This window comes from Littorina saxatilis, linkage group LG5 (assembly GCF_037325665.1).
Source record: "Littorina saxatilis isolate snail1 linkage group LG5, US_GU_Lsax_2.0, whole genome shotgun sequence".
NCBI classification, from domain to species: Eukaryota; Metazoa; Mollusca; class Gastropoda; order Littorinimorpha; family Littorinidae; genus Littorina; species Littorina saxatilis.
In genome coordinates this window covers 35,980,150-35,998,070 of record NC_090249.1, presented here as the reverse complement: position 1 = coordinate 35,998,070, position 17,921 = coordinate 35,980,150, and the positions used below count along the sequence as shown (strand labels likewise).

Sequence of the window (17,921 nt, the reverse complement as noted above, 5' to 3'; positions counted from 1 at the left end):
ACACACAACCACACACAGAACTCAATGCCATTGGTAGATTCTAACAGAGATCTTGACAATAGTGTTTTAAAAGCAAATATACACATTCCAATAGATTAAAGCGTTTATGTGATAAACAAAAATATATCTGCATAATTTATTATTTATTTTTCGTATAATTATAAGAGGCACTGTAGAACATTGAAACCACCAAGACTCTACAAAAATATATTTATGTAATAACCATGAAGATTTTTGTGAAAATAGACTCCTCTTTCTGTTCAAGAGCGTTTACTTAGGCCAAAAAAAAAAATAGGTGTGGTTACGGTAACATAGCCAAAAAAAATAGGGTAGGTAGGTAGGCAATCACTTTTTTTTTTTTTTAACTTTTTTTTCTAATGTGTACAAATTAAACTTACTTGACAGGGAAATAAGTGTGCGACACGGGCGCTTTCGCTTTCATTGCGTTTTTTGTACTCGTTTTTTTTTTTTTTTTTTTTTTTTTTTTGACAAATGTAATAAAAAGTTATAGGATCGGCCCCTAAAAATAGGGTAGGTCGGGTTACCGTAACCACACCTATTTTTTTTTTAGGCCTTATGAGAAGAAGTAAAAAAGGAATATAACGCAGTGCTCCGCACTGCCGACTCGCTCCGTTTCAAGCTTTCTACATCACTTTCTGCACCCCCTTCCCGAACGCACGAAACTCACACACAAACAAAAATGATTAAGCTTTCACTTCATGCAACAAACTCGAAATAACCATTCACCAACTTCGAGAAGTTTGTCAAGAACGGGCTCGGTGTCCACACCACTCCATGAGAGGAACCTGGAGCCTCGACAAATCGAAAGTGCAACTCGCGCCGATGTTTTCCGCTTTTCGTACGCTCTCAAGGGTGTACAGCATTCTAGCGGCCTGCAATTAGTCCACTACAACTGACGAGTTACACAGCAGCCCCCAAACACGTGAAATGATACACAAAACATTCTCTTTGAGCTTAACATTGCGAAGATCGAATCCTACCGGCAGTTAACCAGGTTCAAAGGCCACAAAAGGTTACATCCGGAGCGTTCCGCAGTAAAAGTTTTACAGCGCATGCTCAGAAAACCGTCTGCTCCGGCATTGGGCGTTCTTCGACCGCCCTTTCGACTTGTCCACTCTAAATGGAAGAAGCACGTGAATTAGTCGAGCTTGGACACAACGTCATTATTCTTGGACAAGCAGGTATGTACACTTCTTAACTTTACTTTTGTTGATGAATAGGCTTTAAACTTACTTGAAGTTTAGATAAAAAGAGAACTTTGACGGTTTACCAGTTTTCGTAACATGAACTGATGAAGACCTAAAGAAATGTTGGCTGTTGTTGATGTTGTTGAAGAAACAGCAAGCTGTAACTTAAAATGTAGTTCATTCCTGGTTTATTATGCCCCCAGGTAAACTCAAGAACCACAATAGGTTTCCAAAACGTAATGTTTGTCTGCAGTGATCGTTTCACTTTGTAAAACGCGGTCGTTATGATTATGGCTCCTCCCACTGTTAGCCCCGCCTCTCCGGCCGTCTCTTTGTTAGCGAGAATCAAGATTCAAGATGGCTAAGAAAAGAATTGGTGAAGGAATCGAGTAGCAGCCCCCTGCTTAGTTGACCTACTTTCATGGACAAGCATACGATTCTGACTGGAGGGTTGGAGTGGTGGTTAGTTCAAGAATCAAGACAAGTCAGCTAGTTTTTGGGTGACATCAGTCACTTGTTTTTGTTACTTTGTTTGTTTGTTTGTTTGTTTGTTATTAGATTTAAAGATTATATTGTAGACTGTTGCATGGAAAAATGTGTTTTAATGCGTTTTATGTCGTGACACCACTTATCGCATATTTACACATATATACACACAACTTCCATCCTCATACCGCACAATCTAAGACTTCACCCTGGTAGTAACAGTTCCAACATTTATTGAGCTGGTATATACACATGTGTATCCACACATCAACAAACTCCCCTGGCTGGGGTTCAAAATTCCACTAGCAACAAACTTGCTGCTGTACATTCCTCTTAAGCAAAAACACCCTGACCAGGGTAAAAAAGTCTATCCATGTACAACCAAACATTTAGCTGTTCTGAGACACTATTCCTCTGCCACAAATACAGAAGTTCAGAACAAACCTATTGCTGTTCTATCAGGTTATTACTTTTTGGCATAATCGGGCGCAGAGTGGGGAGATAGACATAACCACAGGCAGTAGTTTCCACTTTTTTAAACACCTAATTTAGAAATGCACCCCCTCCGCTTCTCTGTATCCAATTGCCCTCATCTGTACCAGCAAATCAGCAGGCCCCTGGCTGACGTCTCAGCTCTGTTTTGCCCATTACGTACTATACTTGCAGAAGTAATCTGGTGGTGTACACCAACCAAATCACTCTGTTTAGCACGCCAACCCCTGGCTCTCACAGGGTGAGAAAGACTAGCAATGGATACAGGTCGGTAATGGTGCAGCCACAGGACCCTCCTCCACTGAACCAGACCACAACAACATGGCCTTTTGTACGGGCTCAATCCTGGGAGGATCCTGCAGATATCGTTAAAGTTACTGATCCTGCAGATATCGTTAAAGTTACTGATCCTGCAGATATCGTTAAAGTTACTGATCCTGCAGATATCGTTAAAGTTACTGAATAGTGTGTGCTTCCAAGCAGAATTACTTTCGCCTGTGGCCATGTCTATCTTATGCCAACAAATTGCTAGCAATTTACCCCACTTCTGCCTGCCCTAATTATACATGTTAGCTCTCTCTCTAAGTTCGCAACAAAGAGTTTGTTGCCCCACTCGCTGAGGTGTACACCATCTGCGGCGAGGCACCAGCTGTCGTTGCTTATGTTACAGCCACTGCTAGATTAAATTAACATGAAAAGTTATTCTATTTGTTTACGAAACCTGTGAAATTCCGCCATCTTGTGCCACTGGATCCCCAAAGTTATTCCCTTATGTATACCCGTACGGCTTGTGATTTCCACCTTCCCAATGTTTTTACCTCCTCCATTGTCATACCATTTATGACAGCTGTCGTTGCAGCTCCAATACGGAACGAATGAGAAGAAAATCGGCTTACTTGCCAGCCCAGGGTGGCCGCACACTTTTTCAAAACTGCCTGAAATTGGTACCTTGTTAATGGCGCGCCACTAAAATGTTTAAACAGAAGACCTGTTCCGGCTGGCCTCGCACTTAAGTAAGCTCTCATGCACCTAACCGGGCACACCTGGCGATGACTACCTACTGTCTTCAACTGTATCACTGAACCCACCCCTAGCTGATCTGTTTTTGAGCCTAGTATTCTGACAGACAGCTGTGATGTCAGCTGAACGTCCGACAACTTGAGTCCTTCACGCCCGGAATCCCCTTGGCCGACGATCTCGCTGACTCTCAGGAGCGCGAAGAATGCCAGAGTGAAGGCTGCCGCAAACAAGTTTACCTCAAACTGATTCGTACATATATGCTAGGCAAGATGTTGATCAACTGCTTTAGCCTATCAAAAGTGATGGGCAGCCGGCTATCCTGTCGTTGGCCCTCCTTGGCCAACCCCTGCAACAATTTCTTAAGTACAAAATTGTCGGTGGGGTCCTCCCAACCGTTCAGTTTGTGTTTACAGCTTACACCCGCTAAGTAAGTTCTAACTGTTGCTGGCGCACAGTGCTGTAAAGACAGAGACGCTGCAAAATGCAATACCTGTGATTCTGGTGCAGGCCAGCTCTGGGGCAGCCCAAGAGAGTCCCTAAATGCCTCGAACCGGTGTACACCTTGTTCATAAGCAGTATGGGTAGATGGCGCCATGGATTTTCGCACCAATCTTTTTATTTCTGCAGCAGTACCTGCCAGATGGAGTTGGGTACTGGTGTTGCCCTCAGATCTGCTTCTGGCGCCAATAATCTGAACCTGTCCAGCTGCAAACGAGACAACGCATCAGCTAAGTTGTTGCTGCGCCCTGGAATATGCTTCGCCTTAAACAGGATGTTTCGCTCCAGACAGGCTAAAACAAAAATACGCACCAACCCCATTGAGGCTTTGGATCGTGAGGACTGCTTATTGAGGACATGTACCACTGCCTGGTTGTCGCAGTGAAACAGCACCTTTTTGTCCTTTAACTGCTCGCCCCACAACAAGACGGCCACCACTATTGGGAACAACTCCTTAAATGTTATGTCCCCATTTTCAGCTAGTCCTGGTGGCCATTCTCCGCAAGCCCAGTGGCCTTGGAAATAAGCTCCAAACCCCACCGCTCCAGCGGCGTCGGTGTAGAACTGCACCGATGTGTTGTCAACCCAATTCTCACTCAGCAGAACTGACACCCCGTTGTACTGTTGGAGGAAGTTTCCCCAGACGGCTAGGTCATTCTTCATGGCTTCTGTCATTCGGATTCTATGGAACGGTTTGCGTGCCCCCATTGTGGCATCAATCAAGCGCCTACAGAAAGCTCGCCCTGGCACCACTGCCCGGCATGCGAAGTTAAGCTTACCAATCAGCGATTGAATTTCTCTTAGCTTTACCTTCTTCCGCTTGTACATGAACTCACCAATGCTATCTTTTAGCTCGTTCAACTTGTCTTGAGGGATTCTGACCTCCATGTTCTGGGTGTCCACCATTAGCCCTAAGTACTTGAGGCAAGTTGTTGGCCCAACCAACTTGTCAGGCGCCACCGGAACCCCTAAGTCCTCGAATAATCGCAAGACTTTTTCAAATCCCTGCTGTGCCTCTATGTATGACACCCCTCCCCCACAGAAGTCATCCAAATAATGAATCAAATTTTCTGAACCTGAAGCCTTATGTCCACACCACTCTAGAAAGGTACTGAACTTTTCAAACAAAGCGCAGGAGACGGAACAACCGAAAGGGAGCGCCTTATCAATGTAAAACTGCCCATTTACTTGCATACCCAGCAAGCAGAAATCATCAGGGTGAAGCGGCAGCAGGCGAAAAGCTGACGTGATATCAATTTTAAACAGATGAGCCCCTTTACCGAGCCGCCTCATCATTTTTGTCACCGCGTCAAATGGAGTGTATTCTACTGAACTGTATTCGGTTGGTATGCCGCTGTTTACCGATCCCCCATGCGGGTGTGACAGGTCAAAAATTAACCGATACTCCCCTGGTGTACTTTTTTCCACGAGGCCTACGGGCGATACAATGAGATTATCCATAGGTCTGTGGTCGTATGGACCGGCAACCCTCCCTAACTTGACTTCTTCTTTCAGCTTGTCCATAACAACACCAGGAAGCTTACGCGCGGAACCATGATTTTCTGCCCCCCTGGCTACTCTCGGCCCGGTATAAGGAATCCTAAAACCTTCAGCAAACCCTAAGCGCATAAGGTGTGCGTCTTTGGCATTATCGTACTCCGCCAGCCAACGATACAGTGCTTCAGTTTTTATTGGTGTTGCCGCAAGTGAAACCAGAGGGTCCTGTGCTGGAGGGGTGTGGACCACCTCACGTTCACATGTCCCTTGCTCTGGGCCGAAAGGACTGCCCTCCGCTGGCTGATGTGGTGGTAGCCTCCCCTTTCTTGCGACAACTGACTTCTCCATGGGAGGAGCTACCACAGCTTGAACAGGCGTGTTTGTATGAGCAGTTGTCGCGAGTGCATCCCCTTTTTCTGTTGAAATAATGGCACACGCCCTTACCTCTTTTGGCACTGTCCCCCCCTCTGGCAGACTGAGCTGGAGGTGACCTAACAAGGGATGAGGTCACACTTGCTGGCTTACAGAACAGCTGCAACCACAGCTGGTTGTCGATGTTTCCCCACGGGCGTGTTGGGTCTGCTTCCTTTACTGTGCGGAACTGCTGGTCATAGAGCAACCAGCCATTGCCCGGGAAATCCCGGGCCGCTCCTCTGATTAATTCCGCATATGCCAGCATATCCTGCAAACATTCAGGGTGGGCCACCAGGTATACCGACATGTATATGTGGAACGCACTGGTCCACTGCTCTAGGGACATTTCTCCTTTTCCCCTCTTTTCTTCCTTTGGGACAAGGCGCCCCTGGTCGTCCAGGACATAGGCCACTGTCTGCCTGTCCTCTTGCCTGTCCATAAAGGATTTGGCAAGGAGAATTGCCAGGTCGATCGATTTCCCCTCTACAATCTTCCTTCTGACATCATGAGTCACTGTTATAGAGAGGTGGTCCATTCTATGACCCCTGTGTCCCCCCGCCCCGTTCACGAAAGCGTCCTCTAAAAATCTTAGTCTCTCCAGTAATTCCCTTGTACCTGGATCGGTTCCGTTCGTGGGCGCTGAAGCGTGGACATCCGACGATGCTGTCGCTTCCTGTCTCGCCTCTCTTTCCTCATCCCACCAGTCTCGCTGGCTTGTTCCAGGCTGCCCATGGCCACAGTCTCGCTGGCTCGGTCCCGGCTGCCTATGGCCACAGTCTCGCTGGCTCGGTTCCGGCTGCCCATGGCCACAGTCTCGCTGGCTCGGTCCCGGCTGTCCATGGCCACGGTCTCGCTGGCTCGGTCCCGGCTGCCCATGGCCACTTGGCCCTGGTCGCTGCTGCACTGGGCTGCGTGACCTCGACCTCAGTCTGGCTGGTCGCCTGCCTGCCCCCCGGCGTTGAGGTCGTCCTCTCCCCGACATCTGTAACACTCAGACTATAAATAGTTGAATTACCATGTTATAACCCCGTGTTGTTTTTCCTTCGTCCGTTCCTGTAGTGGCAAGGTACAGCTCTATATGATCAAAGCTTTAGCCCCACCTAATTATTTAATGTCCTTGTCCAATATTTTTTAGTAAAACTTTCCCCCCCGAAATTCAACAATTAAATAAAATGTCTGAGTTTGATATTTAACTTCTCAAACTTGTTGTGATTGCTTTACCTTAATTATTTGTAATCACTGTAAAGTTCTTTCCTCGAATTCCTCAGATCCCACTGAAATCGGTACAGCACTACATGGGAGGTAACTTGTGACCCCCTATGATGAGTACTCTGTTATCCGGTAGTTACCTCCCTTCCCTTAATTTACACTTGCATGGCAAAATGAAACCGCCATGTTTTCCAAATAGTCTGTGTTGCACCAAAATTGTCTGTGTTGTACATCTCTTATCCTTGTTATCGTGACCAGACAAATTACAACATTCCCCAGTCATTTTACTAGCACCAACTTCCCCCCTTTTCTTGCTGCAACTATTATACATGTGTGGCCGCTGACACGATCCCTTCTTCAGTGTGCGGAAGACGGTCAGCTCCCGGCATGTATCACCCTTTTTAACAAGCTGACATAATATTTTGCTACAAATTACACAAGCTAAAAGGCGACTGCTGAGAAAGTTGTGTTATCACTGAGATTGGAGTCCCCATGATACAGTGGCAGACAAAAGTATTGCCTACCTTGAACACTTACCACACCCCAGCAAGAAAGTAGGTCACGGACGGTGGCGTGTACACTGGTTCCGTTTTCCTTTGTCTTCCCCTCGACTCGTCAGACACTACCAAAAAAACTTCGTTCTCCTCCTCGAATCGATGTAAAAACGAAAAACAAAATCGAATGCACTTACTGCTTTTAAATTGAAACTGCTATGACTAGTGTTGTAGGTCGAGCAAAACCAAGGTGACTAATATAGCTAGACAAATTGAAGAAAACTGGAGCTATAAAATTGTGCCACACGTTCGGTGCTGGCTAGACATCCGGGGTATTTTGGTTCCAGACTAAGCTGTCTGAGAATAACCCAAATATGTCGCCCTATTCTAGACCAAATGCTGACACAGTAGCCTGCTGAATAGGAATAAACCAATTCAGAATACAGGAGTACATCGTTCGCCCGACATAACAACATTTACGATTGAGGCTTAAATGTCTTTATTGTTGTTTGCTTGTTTTTATAAACTAGCTGTGCTGGAAGGTGAAAGTTGTAGCTTTTTATGTCAACTAAATTATGTGTGCATTGTATTGAAATTGTAAATTGCAAAATTAATTTGCCCAGAGAATTTTTTTTATTTCTGTGGTTGAGTTCAAGTACAAATGATTTATTCTCTAAAACATTCAAAGAGTCATGAATTAACTTCAAGTTTAGACAGACCTCACCAGTCTGTTTCTTAAAGGCGAGTGGGGCGAGGAAGTACCGTTTCTTGGGCACATCTCACCGCGAGTGACGCTAGAATTCTCGCCTCAAACGCTAGGTAGCTTTAGGCTTGCTCGCTTGGCGAGAAAATATGGCGGTCACTCAGCTGCCCATCCAATTGGCTGTCCATGGTTTTTTACCGACCAGTGCAGACGACCTTTTCGGAATCAACCAATGGTGTTTAATTCTTGTGTAGCTAGCCACAAAACCGTTTCATAGACAATCTCGCCTCCTAGCTTCGCGAGTGGCTAGCCGAAAGAATATCTCACCTGAAAGAAACACGCGACAGAACTCACACATTCAGAAAAGAGTAAATTCTTTGATTTTAAACATATTTATTATATACATATTTATCACAGGTTTAACAGGTATATCAATTTTGAAAATGTTTTTGATTATTAGTACAGTATTTACAAGTGGTTTTATGAAATTGACCCCCAAAATCATGATCTTATAAAATGTACTTGCGATTCTCTTTAATTATTTGTGTGTTTGACAGGCACTGGGAAAACAACACTCGTTGCAGAATTATGCCACAGTCTTCGGTTATCCGGGCGAAAAGTTGCAGTGACAGCAACAACTGGCATCGCTTGCCAGAGCCTACCAGTGGGAGCCATGACTCTACACCGCTGGTCAGGAATCGCGGATGGCCGACACAGTGTGAGAGAGACAGATTAATGTCCAGTTATGCTGATCCGCAACATAAGCGACCAGTTAGTCAACGGCAGTCTTGGTCATGTTGTGGACCTCCACCATGACAAAGTGGTTGTCCACTTCGAGAAGACCAACATGACAGTGGAGTTGAGCCGTATTGCTTTCTCAGGTATGCCTGTGTTTTTTTGTTTACCTGAATTTTTACTGAGTTTACATTTTATTTTGTCATCATTTTCATTTACAGTGGGCACCCGCCACCCCAATTTTTTGAGACAATTCAAAATCTGACACAATTTATAGGTCTTAAGAAAAGAGGAAGGGTAAATATACAGAGATTATTAACCCTTAGGCTGGTTGTCGCGACATATGTCGCGCTACTTTACCTATACTGTCACCTGGTTGTCACGACATATGTTGCGCTACTGGCTCAGTCTGTTTGGTCGGTTCCGATTACCTTCCATGGATGCGAAAACCTATATGACCGTTTTTTGTTCTTTTTCTCTCTGTTAATTCACCAGTGGCTATGTAACATGTGTTACAGAATTGCACCAGTGTAAGGGTTAAAGAGAAATCATGGTCTTAAAATGGAGGAATAAGTTTTAGATTGAGGGGTCTAAAATCTACTGTAAAACAACCTGGGTAAAATTTAAAAAAACAACCATCCTCAGTTCATAAAGATGAAACAAACAACAATATGCTTCCCTCAAACAGGCTAAAACGCTGGTCGGGCAAGAAACCACCATTCATCTCACATTGTTTATGTGGATGGAATATTTGATATTGTTAATTATTACACAATGTACTCTGATTTATCTTCAAAATGGAACCTGACTTCTAAAATGTTCAACATTTTCAGAAAAACAGGTATTGGAACAGGAAGGAGTCTTAAAATAGATGTGAATTTTGAGAGGTTATGAAAAAAGAATCTGCAAAATCAGCCTTATAGCTTACTGTACTACGTACAGCACACATACAATCAGCCTTATAGCTTACTGTACTACGTACAGCACACATACAATCAGCCTTATAGCTTACTGTACAACGTACAGCACACATACAAACTTTAAAGGCTTCCTGATGTAAGACTTCATCCTTTTTGACTCACATGCGAAGCAAAAGTGAGTCTATGTACTCACCCGAGTCGTCCGTCCGTCCGGAAAACTTTAACGTTGGATATTTCTTGGACACTATTCAGTCTATCAGTACCAAATTTGGCAAGATGGTGTATGATGACAAGGCCCCAAAAAACATACATAGCATCTTGACCTTGCTTCAAGGTCAAGGTCGCAGGGGCCATAAATGTTGCCTAAAAAACAGCTATTTTTCACATTTTCCCCATTTTCTCTGAAGTCTTTGAGATTGAATACCTCACCTATATATGATATATAGGGCAAAGTAAGCCCCATCTTTTGATACCAGTTTGGTTTACCTTGCTTCAAGGTCAAGGTCACAGGAGCTCTTCAAAGTTGGATTGTATACATATTTTGAAGTGACCTTGACCCTGAACTATGGAAGATAACTGTTTCAAACTTAAAAATTATGTGGGGCACATGTTATGCTTTCATCATGAGACACATTTGGTCACATATGATCAAGGTCAAGGTCACTTTGACCCTTATAAAATGTGACCAAAATAAGGTAGTGAACCACTAAAAGTGACCATATCTCATGGTAGAAAGAGCCAATAAGCACCATTGTACTTCCTATGTCTTGAATTAACAGCTTTGTGTTGCATGACCTTGGATGACCTTGACCTTGGGTCAAAGTCACATGTATTTTGGTAGGAAAAATGTGTAAAGCATGTGAGTCGTATGGGCTTTGCCCTTCTTGTTTAGACTTTACTACACGTTATTTGAATATTTTACCAAAATATAACATTTTACACAGATCGAGACAGTCAGTGTTCTTCCAAGACCGCGCTAGCAGTCGAGGTGAACAGTGACTGTCAAGATCTGAGTAAAATGTCATATTTTGTTCAAAAATACAAATGAAATTTAAGTTGAGGAGTTTAGTGACAGGCCCCAAGACCGATCCCACTTTATTTTGAGTCCACTGGCCTAGTCCACCTTTCTTGTCATGATAGATTCGCTATCAAGGGTCAAGGCCACTTCTCAAAAGGGACGCTACAACACTGACAAGTTTTTTCATCGAAGGGGAGATTCGACTTGGTTCGAAGGAATAAGTACTGAATTTGATGTTTTTATGTGGTCAAGTTATACCTCGTAAGGTGCAGGGGTGCACACTGACACAATTTGTTTGGGAAAAACTGTGGTTGATCAGTGTAGTTAGCGCTGAGCATAACTCCAGGTCTTCGTTCCGAAAACAATGGCTAGATCAGCGAAATCTGGGTCATCCTGCAAGTGTGGAAATATCATGGTGTACGGTCATTCGTTTGTGCGAAGACTTAGCGAGTTCGCTGAGTCAGGGATGGTGTTGTGGATAATCACTTTGGATTTCAGCAATGCATGTGCAAGGTGTCCAGGAAGGGGGTCGGAGGCTGGAAGATAACAAAATTTTTTGAGGCTGCCGACCATATTCACAGCCGGTGTGTGTGCAAACTCTTGTTGGCAGCCTATGCCCAGGGCGAGGTCAAAGGCATAAGTAAGTAACTTTCTTGTAAGTTACTCACCCGTTTGGTGAGTTAAAATTTCGAGATTTGGCCATCCCTGATATGTATAGATGTATTGATAAGATTGTACTTTCATTTTGTTTGTAGTCCATGATCCTCGACAGAAGAAGGACATCGCTGTGAGGCATCAGTTTCAAGTAGTTCCTAGCTTCGCACTGACCATCCACAAAGCTCAAGGACTGACACTTGAAAGGTAGCTTGCAATAGACAATGTTTGGAAATAACTCTACCAGGATTTGCATGTGTTTGAGACTTGCATCCCGCTTTAGTGATGCCCGGTTCCAGAGAGCCAAACAATACCAATATGTGGTCAACCAGTTAAAACTGAGCACCTATGTTTCACAAACTCCCATGATCTCAACATACACATATGACTAATAGGTTATTTTCTGCAATTGCTTTTTTTTTAACTGCATGGCCTACAAAAATTGTGTGCTTTCGCTTGCAGGTCAATATATATTTTTTTTAACTAAACAAATCTGGTACGACACAGCAAACCATGTATTATTCTCTTTTTTTTGCCCTCTGCTTCTTTCTCTCTGTAAACTTGTATGGCTAGTTATGTAGAGGTTACATGCCAAGTCTCAGTGATTATTAAAAATAATCGTCGAAGTTAGCGGATCATGAAAAATGCGATGTTTTTCATGACCGCGAACTGAGACCATTATTTTTGATATTTCCTGTTCTTGACTAAAATCAATTACACAGTTATGTTGTTATTCTGCTGTGGCGGTAAAGTCAGATAGTGTGTGTTCTGTTCATGTTTTGGTATCGCTCAGGAAATGTTCTTTCCTTGAATGTGACTAGCAGACGAAGTTTTACACCCATGTTCAAATGTTAAAAACTGTATGAAGTTCAGTTTTCTGGGGCAAAATAGGGTGTGAAACTGCTGCATGTTCTTTACATTGATTAGATGTTTGCATTTGATTGGGTGTGATCTGTTTATAAAATGAAATATTGTTGAAAACTTACCGTCGGATTGCAGTCTCTTGTCGTTGCAGCTAAAATCTGAAAGGGGAACTACTCGTGTTGCTTGACAAAACATGAGAGTTACTTGCCTTGGAATCGTGCTAGCTATAAATGATTGTGCACGGCAGATCTGAATTCAGAAAACAACCAAACTCATGGAATTCATATTGAGATTCATATGTTCAAGCCTGTAGTTGCTGTATGGTTGTATTGTTTGCTCCAGAAATGTATATTTTGTACATTAGAGTGTTCTGAACTTTTGAGTCGCAAAAAGTAGATCCACAATGTGTACATTCTCTACCCATGAGCTATCAAGGATTCCGACCCGTTGTGATTTTGGTTGTTGGGTAAGTTACTGAAAAATAACTAGCCCTACAATTTAAGTTTACAAAGAGAAAGAAGCAGAGGGGGGAATCATTTTCGGCAACTTACCCAGCAACAAAAATGTTATTACCCAACATACATGTTTAGGAGCTAGACTTTGTGGGATCTACTTTTGTGATTGGAGCAAACAATTCAAACATACCGCATTTAAATCGTAAATAAAAATGTTTGATTGTGTGATAAATAGAACTAGAAGGTTGGTTTCTTCATTCAAGGGTGGAGATTGACTGTGAAGAAGTCTTCCAACCTGGCCAAATTGGAGTTGCCTTGGGTCGAGCAAGAAGCATTGAAGGCTTGCGAGTGGTGAACTTTGACACAAGAAAAGTTCTTCCTCAACCTTCTACCGTGCATGACTACTACAAAGTTGGTTCCGCTGAAGTCAACGAAAATTTGACCTGTTGCAGGCACAAAAGGTAAGTTCATTATCTTGTCTCTGTTGCCACTCATAAACATTTTTATCATCAATCATCATGCTACTCTTGTACAAAGGGTTGATAAATTAGTGATGCATACTCCAGGTTGATAAACTACACTCTGAAATTAAAAGTGTAGCGTGAAACTTAGCTTCGTTGGAACTAAACAACAGAGTGTCACAAAATGTCACATAGGATGTGACCTTTTTGTCCCAGGAGTTATCTCTCAGTTGAATAATATGTATGTGTTGCTTTCTTGCAAATAAGATTCAGTTATAATGAGCAAAGGACAATCAACAAAATACCAGAAGTCCAAAGGTTTGAGGCAAATAAACTTTTTCTTACTGTTTCTTTTGGACGATCAAAATGGACCACTCTAAATTTACGTCTTCCAATATGCATTACTTATGGCACCACCCAGTATGCTCTCCAGCAAAAGACAGCAAACATTTTTTCTTGCAACCAAATTTGTATTCATAAAGCAATCATAAAACAATGATAATGATCACATAAAACCATATTATTACGAGACAACAACCATGCAACACAAAAACCACCCTTGGCATCACAAATGACATTCTATCCCAATCACTATCCTACCACTGATCCTCCAGTTGTGGTATCACACATAACCTTTTTTCAACTGGGCGATCGCAGTTAGGATACCAATCCAAATAACCGTTACAGTTATGCTGGGCCAATTATACTTTGTCAATGCACTTACAAAAGTGATGATCAGCAATTCGCTCTACTATGCCAAGGGAGGTAAGTTGATGACACAAGAGGTATGAACAGTTCAATACACATTTATTCATGTTTTTCCACATGTTGCAATCTTTGTATTATACATGTTTGGCATATGAATGGGCACGGATAGGTAGCAGATAGACATGGTTAGAGTGAACACTATTAGCAACCCCTTCCCCCCCAGTTAGCTGGCCCCAGATTGACTGACCAGCAACAGGTCTTTCTGACCATCCTAGCACTACCTCAGCTAGCATGTGGGTGATGTAAACCAACCCAGTGCTTTCTTTAGGCATACATGCTGCTGTTTTTGTAAGTGCGCTGCTCCCAGCTCCTCACAGAGGAATTCTAGGCTTTCAGGCTATCTGGAGGTGACAGGACCCCGAACCGCACCACATCCCGTGGCTTGTTAGGGCTCACACTGGGGTCCTGCAGTACAGCTACGAAAAGCTCTAAAAGGTTTCATTTTCACTAGAAATTACATGTTTTAAAACTTTAACAAACTGAAATAGACAGACATGTAAAGTGTTCCCCTTTTCCATGCCTATCTTCCGCCACCTAACAGCTATTCTATAGATGTTTTTCGCCAATCCGTACCCATTCCAGCCCCCTTTTAGCCTAAAATCATAGCTGTTAATTGCAGTTCAAAGTCAGCTTTGAACTGGTCCAGCCCCTTGGTGCTCAAATGCACCCCATCTTCGGCAAGGTGGCTGTGTTCAAAATTTGGGTGGTAAACAATCCGTCCCTTTTCTTTCTCTTGCATAATGCGGCCTCTCGCCTTTCGGTTTAATTTTTTGCGGGAATTTTCTCCCCCGTTGGAAAAGCTTTCATGTCTCCACGAATTTCGCGGGAGCATGTCCGACCAGACAACGGTCGCCTTCGGGCAAAAAGCCCTAACAAAGCATACCAGTTCATCGAGTTCCTCACGCCAGTGCCTCTGGTCAACCCGGCACACGTCGTTCCCTCCGACGTGGAGTACCACATAGCTCGGTGAGGGGGCGTCCTCCAGTGCTTCAATCAGCTTGGCCCGAGCCCGGGGAAACCCAAGGCCGGACTTCCCAGCCCACACCACCGGCAGCGGTAGCTGAAGCCCAGTGCCTTTTGTACTGCAGAACTGCTGAAGCCTGACCACCAGACTTGATCCCAGGATAAGGACTCCTGGAACTACTATAGAAAAGGTGGATTAGGACTAAAACATGAACTCATTTCTATACATGTACCTTTTGTCGTCACTACTTGGAGGTGACAACCTTCCAAAGCAGTAACTCTGAAATATTAAAGAAAAACACAAAGTAAAAACAAACGCTGCAGCGGTGTGAACCAGCCTCATACAAACACACAAAAATTTTTGGCGGTGAAAACCTGACCACTATTCTATTTACACAAGACCCATACTATCACTCCAAGTATATACATACTGCCCCAATACGAAATGAGTGGGAAGTGAACCTGTTTACTTTCCAACCCAGAACGCTAGCCCCTTTCTTTAGAACCGCCTGAAATTGGTATCGGGTCAGTGATGACCCATCAAAGTGCTTCCACAGCGGGCCCGGTCCACATGGTCTAACCCTAAGGTAAGCCTCCATCGCTCTCACTGGGCAAACTTGGGGATGCCTCTCGACTCTACGCATCACAACCTTTTCGCCCTTGTTTGCTTGGTCTGTTTTCGACCCCGCAATATGGACGGTCAGGTCTTCTCCTAGTACCACATCAGCATAACTGATCCCAGTTCGCCCTCCCTTTACTGCGTTCCCTTGGCCCACTATTTCACTGACCCGAAAGAAACCAAAAAAGGCAAAGCAAAAGGCTGCTGTAAACAGTGCCTGTTCAAAAGTATTAGCACACACCCCCGGGAGGACACCAATTAAATCCTTGAGTCTCTGAAAAGTGATAGGTTTCCTTTGATCCTGTCGTCTATCTAGCTTAGCCATGCCCTGCAATAACTTCTTCAACAGGAAATGCTCTGTGGGGTCATCCCATCCATTCAGCTTGTGTTTTGCACCAATCCCAGCCAAATAGGTGCGAGCCGTTGTATGGGCCCTTCCCGTTAGTGAGAGATGGGCAGCAAAATGAATAACATGCTGTGACGGTACAGGCCACTCATGCCCCAAACCATGTTCCCCTCTAAAAACCTCAAAGCTTTCAATCCCTTGCTTGTATGCTGCCTGCGTTGCTGGAGCAAAGGCCGCTGAAACAAGCCGCTTCACTTCTGCTGTAGTTGCCGCAGTAAGGCGTGCGGGACTTCTGTCGGTTGGGTGTCGGCACCCGGAACAAGGGCCCTGAACCGCTTGAGCTGCAACCGGGAAAGAGAATCAGCAACTTCATTTCTGATGCCTGGTATGTGCTTTGCCCTGAATAGGATGTTATGCTCAAGGCAAACACTGACCAACGTTCTCACAAGTCCCATGGTTGGCCTTGAGCGGGTAGTTTGGCGGTTGATTATACAAACAACTGCCATGTTATCACAATGAAATAATACTTTCTGGTTACTCAGCTCTTTTCCCCACAGGTGAATTGCAAGGACAATGGGAAAAAGTTCCTTGAACGTTATGTCTGGGTCATTGCTACGCCACTCAACTGGCCAGGCCCCACATGCCCAATGCCCACAGAAAAAAGCCCCAAAGCCTACACCTCCTGCCGCGTCCGTGTAGAGGTTAAGGTGAGAGGTGTCAACCCATCTTTCTTCCAGCATGATGCTGATCCCATTGTGCATCTCCAAAAAGGAGCTCCACACTAGCAAATCCTGACGCATGTCCGCAGTAACCCGTATGTGGTGATGTGGCTTCTGGACCCCTCTTGTGGCATCAATCAGTCTCCTGCAAAAAGCTCTCCCGGGTACGATTGCCCTACAGGCAAAGTTCAACTTTCCAATCAAGGACTGTAACTGACGAAGAGTGATCTTCTTCCTGCCGTTCAACAAGCTCGCGACAAGCTCTTTGAGGTCATTTAGCTTATCTTCTGGGATGCGCACCTGCAGGGCAACAGTATCAACTTCTAGTCCGAGAAACTTGAGACATGTAGTAGGACCTTCTACTTTTTCAGGAGCTACGGGTACGCCTAGCTCGTTAAATGTGTCGAGCAGGCTGTCTAACATCCTTTTAGCCTTGTCCTCTGACACACCGCCCCCACAAAAATCATCCAAATAATGAATCACATCACTGGACATGGAGGCTTGTTGTACACACCACTCAAGAAAGGTACTGAACTTTTCAAACAAGGAACAGGAGATGGCACAGCCGAATGGTAGAGACTTATCCACAAACAAGTAGCCGTCCAATCAATCAATCAATCAATCAATGAGGCTTATATCGCGCATATTCCGTGGGTACAGTTCTAGGCGCTCTGCAGTGATGCCGTGTGAGATGAAATTTTATACGGCCAGTAGATTGCAGCCATGTCGGCGCATATTTACCTTTCACGGCCTTATTCCAAGTCACACGGGTATGGTAGACAATTATTAACTGTGCCTGAGCAATTTTGCCAGGAAAGACCCTTTTGTCAATCGTGGGATCTTTAACGTGCACACCCAATGTAGTATACACGGGGGGTGGTTCGGACACCGAAGAGAGTCTGCACACAAAGTTGACTCTGTGAAATAAATTTCCGCCGAACCTGGGATCGAACTCGCGCTGACAGCGGCCAACTGAATACAAATCCAGCGCGCTACCAACTGAGCTATATCCCCGCCCCTGTTACCGCATCAAAACTGGTGTATTGCACAGTGCATAACTCCGCTGGTATCCCGTCATTAACAGACTGCCCATGCGGGTACGAAAGATCAAATATAAGCCTGTATTCCCCTGGGCCCGTATGCATGAACTAGAAGTAAGAAACACTGGAAGTAGAGGCCTCTTTTCGAAGTGGGAACTCCCGAAGTCAACTTTCTAACGGTTCACAATGCATGAACTGACTTGAACGCCAAAGTAGTGACAGCGAGAGTATTAAGGTCAAGGTCGGGGAAATTGGGGGAATCCCTACTAATACGCATGCGCACGTTTCTATCAACATGGCAGTCAACGAAAATGGCAAGGCACGTGTGCCGCTCAAAA

General features: G+C 44.3%; 3 protein-coding genes across 3 annotated transcripts; 1 reads left to right on the top strand and 2 right to left on the bottom strand.

The window, feature by feature from the left end:
• The first annotated feature begins 591 nt into the window (after positions 1-591).
• LOC138967749 (ATP-dependent DNA helicase pif1-like) lies at positions 592-14,866 on the top strand. Its single transcript, XM_070340405.1, has 5 exons — positions 592-1,202; positions 8,579-8,902; positions 11,450-11,555; positions 12,931-13,128; positions 14,764-14,866. Exons 2-5 carry the CDS (start codon positions 8,767-8,769, stop codon positions 14,864-14,866), a joined length of 543 nt encoding a protein of 180 aa, XP_070196506.1. The 5' UTR covers positions 592-1,202; positions 8,579-8,766.
• Positions 3,488-7,816, bottom strand: LOC138966991 (uncharacterized). Its single transcript, XM_070339408.1, has 3 exons — positions 7,362-7,816; positions 6,231-6,597; positions 3,488-3,911 (listed from the first exon to the last, which is right to left on the bottom strand). The coding sequence occupies exons 2-3, from the start codon at positions 6,489-6,491 to the stop codon at positions 3,822-3,824; spliced, it is 351 nt and encodes a 116-aa protein (XP_070195509.1). The 5' UTR covers positions 6,492-6,597; positions 7,362-7,816; the 3' UTR covers positions 3,488-3,821.
• Positions 14,867-16,075: 1,209 nt separating the features above from the next.
• Positions 16,076-17,149, bottom strand: LOC138967748 (uncharacterized; the record flags this gene model as incomplete). The annotated part of the gene is made up of 1 exon (XM_070340404.1): positions 16,076-17,149. A coding segment is annotated over one exon (1,074 nt), but the record flags the coding sequence as incomplete, so codon positions are not given.
• Positions 17,150-17,921: the final 772 nt, after the last annotated feature.

Excerpts from the sequence above, each read along its gene's own strand:
- LOC138967749 (XM_070340405.1), top strand. The coding sequence starts at position 8,767 with ATGCTGATCCGCAACATAAGCGACCAGTTAGTCAACGGCAGTCTTGGT. Across the intron at positions 8,903-11,449 it reads GAGCCGTATTGCTTTCTCAG|TCCATGATCCTCGACAGAAG; the intron begins GTATGCCTGTGT and ends TTTTGTTTGTAG. Across the intron at positions 13,129-14,763 it reads ACCTGTTGCAGGCACAAAAG|CCCTAACAAAGCATACCAGT; the intron begins GTAAGTTCATTA and ends TCGGGCAAAAAG.
- LOC138966991 (XM_070339408.1), bottom strand. The coding sequence starts at position 6,491 with ATGGGCAGCCGGGACCGAGCCAGCGAGACCGTGGCCATGGACAGCCGG. Across the intron at positions 3,912-6,230 it reads CACGAACGGAACCGATCCAG|CTGGACAGGTTCAGATTATT; the intron begins GTACAAGGGAAT and ends TCTCGTTTGCAG.